The sequence below is a fragment of the Zootoca vivipara genome, chromosome 5, assembly GCF_965207765.1.
Source record: "Zootoca vivipara chromosome 5, rZooViv2.hap1.1, whole genome shotgun sequence".
Lineage (NCBI taxonomy): Eukaryota > Metazoa > Chordata > Lepidosauria > Squamata > Lacertidae > Zootoca > Zootoca vivipara.
Window position 1 is genome coordinate 34860781 of NC_142588.1, and position 6025 is coordinate 34866805.

Sequence of the window (6025 nt, forward strand, 5' to 3'; positions counted from 1 at the left end):
CTGGCAAACCTATGTTTCTCTCTGCATAATATGTAAAATGTGTGCTTTATGCAACACTTGCAGAGATGAGTTTAATAATTTGTATCAAGAAGTGGCTACTTTGTGACTTCATGCTACAACTGCAGCTGTTTAAAAAATAGCATCTTCATGTACTGTACAGTATGAGGTACATATGAGCCATCATTTAGACAGGGGGAAACTCTTTTATGCCTGTAATTACTAACAGAATGAGAGATGGAAAATCCGTCAACAAGGTCCATAGACAACTGCTATATATTTTTGTTTGGCAAAGACATCAATTTTATTCATCAGTTTCTATTTTTGTATCACTTTGACCACAAGGTTCCCTACTTCATGGTTTCCTGCCTTCTTTGGATGTTTAATTGCTCAAACTCCTACACTGCTTTCCCAGACCTATTGTTGTATAAAAAATTGTAGGTGCTTCATAGCTAAGCAAATAGAAATCTTATAGAGCTTCATTTTTTTGTCTCATTCATTATCTAACAGCACAAGATAGTGGTTTATGTCTTATAAACCTTAGGGCAAAAGATGTAGAACAATCAATTCAACCTTTCAATTGAGAAGGGACTATTTTTCTTTAGCTGCTAGTGAGCATTAATGTTTGTATGAAACATGTACAACCATTTCAGGAAATCATGGCTTTAAAACTGGGAATCCATGGACTTCCTAATGTCGTTGGATTACAACTCCCATCAGACCAAGCCAGTATGGCCAATTGTCAGGGACGATGGGAGTTGCAGTTCAGCAATATCTGGAGGCCCAAAGGCTCCCCATGCCTGCTTTAAAATGTTAAGAACAATATCATGATTAACTCAGACCTATCATCTTCTAATTTGCAAATGACCTTTACTGGCTGGTTACAGAAAGTAGGAAAAACAAACAAACTGCCTTGAACTGAAATGACCATTTGGGCCCACTATTTCCTACTTCAATTGTGTCTTGGCCAAGCTATGGCCTTTCTTAAAGGTAAAGGGGCCCCTGACCATCAGGTCCAGTCGTGTCTGACTCTGGGGTTGCGGCACTCGTCTCGCTCTATAGGCCAAGGGAGCCGGCGTTTGTCCGCAGACAGCATCCGGGTCATGTGGCCGGCATGACAAAGCTGCTTCTGGCGAATCAGAGCAGCGCACGGAAACGCCGTTTACCTTCCCGCTGGAGCGGTCCCTATTTATCTACTTGCACTTTGATGTGCTTTCGAACTGCTAGGTGGACAGGAGCTGGGACCGAGCAACGGGAGCTCACCCCGTTGCAGGGATTCGAACTGCCGACCTTCTGATCAGCAAGCCCTAGACTCTGTGGTTTAACCCACAGTGCCACCTGAGTCCCTATGGCCTTTCTTAGAACAATTTAATTAGACCTCAGTGATCCATGTTCCAATAACCTCCCATACAGATTACTGCAATGTGCTCTATGTTGGGCTGCTCTTTAAAACAATCTGGAAGGTGCAGCTGGTGCAGAATGTGGGAGTTCAGCTGCTAAGCTGCTAGAGTATTGCACATCACTCCAATTTTGAAAACACTGTACTGAATGCCAGTGGACGTACAGTACCAGGCCTAATTCAGGATGCTGGTACTAGTGTACAAAGCCCTTTATGACTTGGGACACAAGTACCTGAAAAAGTACTTTTCTCTATATGCCCCGAGTCACAATGTATATAACCAGGGGGTGAGACCCTTTTCATAGTGAAACCACCATGGATGGCAAGGAGGATGGGAATGCACGAGAGGGCTTTCCCTGTGGTGGCACCCTGCTTCTAGAACTCTTTCCTGGGACACATCTGGTAGACCTTCATTTGCAAATTCCAGGTGGAATTTGAAGAAGTTTATGTTTGTGCAGGCCCTTGGAAGGGAATGTAGATGGCCAGACATTGGAATTTCATGACACAATTACTGCATATTGTTTTGTTTATGCTGATACAGTGGTACCTCGGTTTAAGAACAGCCCTGTTTATGAACTATTCGGTATACAAACTTTACCTCGGTCTACGAACGGAAGCCAAACGGTGGAAGGGCACCGACGGCAGGAGGCCTCATTAGGGAAAATGCGCCTCAGTTTAAGAACGGACTTCCAGAATGGATTAAGTTTGTAAACTGAGGTACCACGGTATTACCCTGGGGACCCTTTGGGGGGGGGAAGGGCAAGATATAAGTTTAACTAATATTTTATTATTTATTAGATTTATATACCGCTCTTCATCACAGTATCTCAGGGTGGTTTACAGGATAAAATCAAATATAAATTAGCAGTAGACATTTGAAATATCCAGTGACTTTTGTCAACTTGCTACTAAAGATGCTTTCAATCATCCCCCCCGCTTATCACTGGCTAAGTTGGCTGGGATGATGAGGACTGTAGTCCAACAGCAGAACTAGAATGCTGGGGAGCTGCTCTGTGATAAAACAATGAGCTCAAGGTGATTGGTGGACATTTGGTGATTTATTTATTTATTTTTGTATTTTTACTGTACCCTTTGGTATTAATATGCTACTCACAGCTTGAGGTGGCCCTTGTGCCAAAAAGTGGTATATAACTAAACCACAACTTAATAACATAGTATCTGGGGACCTAAGGTTGAAATGAAGCTGCTTGTCTGTGCAAAACATACGCTCTACTAGAGAGCTATGTGAAAAGGATCTAGGGGTCTAGCAGAACACAAGCTTAACATGAGTCAACAACAGTGTGATGAAGCAGCAAAAAAAGCTAATGCTATTCTAGGCTGCATCAACAGAAGTAGTGTGTCCAGATCAAGGGAAGGAACAGTACCATTCTATTCTGCTTTGGTCAGACCCTAGAGTGCTATGTCCAGTTCCAGGCACCACAATTTAAGAAGGATATTGACAAGCTGGGATGCTTGCAGAAGAGGGTGACTAATAGGATCAAGGTTCTGCAAGCCAAGCTTTAAGAGGAACAGTTGAGGGAGTTGGGTATGTTGAGCTTGGAGAAAAGACAGAGGAGATACGATAGCCATCTTCAAAGATCTGAACGGCTGCCACATGCAAGATGGAACAAGCTTGTTTTTTGATGCTCCAGAAGCTAGGACTTAAACCAATGATTCAATTTACAAGAATGGAAATTCCACCTAGGAAGAACTTTCTGACTGTACAAGCTGTTCAACAGTGGAATGGACTTCCTCGGACTTCCTTTGAAGTTTTTAAACAGAGGTTGATTAGCCATCTCTTGGCGATTCTTTAGTTGCAATTGCTACATTGCAGGGGATTGGACTAGGTTACTCTTGTGGTCCCTTCCAACTCTCCAGTTATATGATTCTATAAAGCTCAAATTATAACACTGCAGTATCGTCACAAGCTACAGCAAGACAATTATGTAAAGAACTGCTGGCAGAAGCTCACTAGTTACTGCCAAGCCAGTGTAGCACAAGGCAGCTAGGTTTTAATTTACATGATCAGAAAAATGGTGGGGGCTATAACAGAGGCAGAGCACATGGTTTACATGCAGTTCCCAGGTTCAATCCCTAGGATACCCATTTCCAAATAGGGCTGTCTGAAACCCTGGAGGGCTTCTACCGGTCATTAGTCTGCACAGAATTTGTGCCTGCCCCCAGTGTTGGTCATAGTTCATCACCATCATTCCCATACAGCATGGCCAAGAGTCAGGGATAACAGGAACTATATAGTACAGTGACAGCTGAAAGTCCACATATTCTGCAGATCTGGTATAGGCAATACTCAACTAGATGGACATGACAACTTCCTAGAAGTTTTTCAAATCAGGCTTTTTATGAATAAAGGTAACAGCACTGCTGCTTAACAGAAAGAATAACCAGAAGGAAAACGCATGATAAATAAAACACTGACCAAATGAACACAATGAGCCACAAGTTAACAGCTTCAGCCTTCTAGATTCCTAAATTTGTTTTAGGACTGCAGTGAAAGCATCGTTACTATGTGGGGACCTCATGCACCAGGATGCTCAAACACTGGAAAGGGCATGATGCACAGCTTCTCCATATACAGTGGAGGCCTCCGTGCACACACATCATGCATAGACAGGAACACACATTCAGACAGGGAAACCCTAACAGCCTTGATGACTTCTCATTCACTTTCGTGTAGCCAGAAACCATAATTTTGTGTGTGTGTCTCATCAGATTTCTCCACGGCCCTTCTTTATTCAAAATCACTTAAAGTTGTGTTGAAATAAAGTTTGACACCTACCACCCACCGACCCCCTTAAAGCTTGGGAGTCCCTAACTTTAGTGGGGGGGGGGGCAAGATCCTTTCGCCTGCACTCATCCTTGCTTCTAGACTCCACAAAGCTTCTAGAATCCCGGGTATAGGGCAGCATATAAATTCAATAAATAATAATAGGGGGGGTATGCCTGCCTACCACGACTCCATGAGCAGCCACCTCCCCACGAGGCGTCTCTCCGGAGTAAGAAAGGCAGGCGCATGCCGATATCCCGGGCTACTATACCAAGCCGAGGAAAGAGCAATTGAACGAAGAACGAGCCGAAAACCCTCTTAGGACACCGCCTGCCCCCTCACCCCACGCCTCCCCCACCACCTCACACCGACCTGGAGACGGCCATGGCGAACGAGAGACGGAGCTAAGGCCCGGCTGAGCAGGCAGGGAGCCACCGAGCTGCTGGCAGGAAGGAGCGGGGACAGGGCCCCGGCTTGGGCCTCCGGGAAGCGCGGCGCGGCCCGAGGGCGGGATGGCGACTAGGCGAGGCTTCGGCCCGCGGCGGCTCGAGCCCCCCTCCTCCCTTCGGGCGCCTGTACGAGCAGTAGCGACCAGAAACTCCACCCGCGCGGATTAAAGCCTCTATTCTCCCATCACCAGGGAGAAGCCCGACGCCTGGTTTTATATGAGCAGCCATCTTGTATTTATTCCCTTCCTCCATGGAAGCCGCTTCCTGATTGGCATGGACGCCAGACCGCAGCCAATGGGAAGCGCCCTCTGAAGAGAAGCGCGGGGGAGGGGACAAGCAGGGGCTGGAGAGAAGCCTACCATGGAGTTCGCGGAGCCCGCTGAGGAGGAGGAGGCGGCGGCGGTGGTGGCGGCGGCCATGCTTAAGGGGCAGTACCATTCGGCCACCTGGATGGGGGTGGTAGTGAAAGGAAGAGGCGGTAGTTTTAGCAGTTTCCCCCCCCGCGGAATAAAGGGAAATAATATATCCTCCCCCCCCCACTCTCCCAATTTCTTCGAAAATAAACTTAACTTGGAAAATAAAGCGGTGAATATGTTAGTTCCTGAAGAAATAGGTCTGTTGTCCCCTGTTCTTGCTTGCAGGTTTCCCGCAGGCATTTGGTTGGCCACTGTGAGAACAGGTTGCTGGACTAGATGAGCCATTGGACTGATCCAGCAATCTCTTCTTATGTTACTACTGTATGTTTCCCCCCAGAAAATGCCCATAGGACTGTGGCATTTCTAGCTTACACTTCAGTTACAGAGGGGAACTGAGTAGCCTGTGGTGCTTTTAACCCCACTTTCCTAGGAATGAGCTGCACTAGGGCTTCTGAATAAACATGGTTAGGATTGCACTACTACTATGGCAGTTCTACATTTGCTTGCACTATTTATGGTGAAGGAATTGGCTACTGTGCCCCTTGCTGATAGAATGTAATGCTAATGAGTTCAGTTTTAGGTCAGTTTCAGAAGGAAAAAGTAGACCGTAACGAAACAATTCAGACTTATACACTACACTGTCCATGAAAGTTGAGCACATTTGATGATGATGATGATGATGATGATGATAAAATGGGCAAAAGATATTGGGCATAATATTCAAATTGACTTAATTTCACTGCGTGTACGGTCTTGAAAGAAAATATAATGAAACTGATGTACATATGGTACTTAACTACAGCTAAATTAGCTAAGATGTACAGAATGAAAAATAGGAAATGTTGGAAATGTAATGAGAAAAGGAGATTTTTATCATATGTAGTGGACTTGTGATATGCTAAGGTTAAAACATTTTGGGAGAATATATATAATGAGTTAAAGAAAATGCTAAAATATACTTTCCCTAAGAAACCCGAAG

The 6025-nt window shown here is 45.1% G+C and overlaps 1 protein-coding gene across 1 annotated transcript in view; it reads right to left on the reverse strand.

Annotated features, from left to right (window-relative positions):
* Nucleotides 1–4900, reverse strand: part of BTAF1 (B-TFIID TATA-box binding protein associated factor 1) — a 39717-nt gene extending 34817 nt beyond the window's left edge. The window contains exon 1 of the mRNA XM_035137440.3: nt 4554–4900. Coding sequence (XP_034993331.1) covers nt 4554–4567 — 14 coding nt within the window. The 5' untranslated portion in view covers nt 4568–4900. The remainder of the gene's footprint in view (nt 1–4553) is intronic.
* Nucleotides 4901–6025: the final 1125 nt, after the last annotated feature.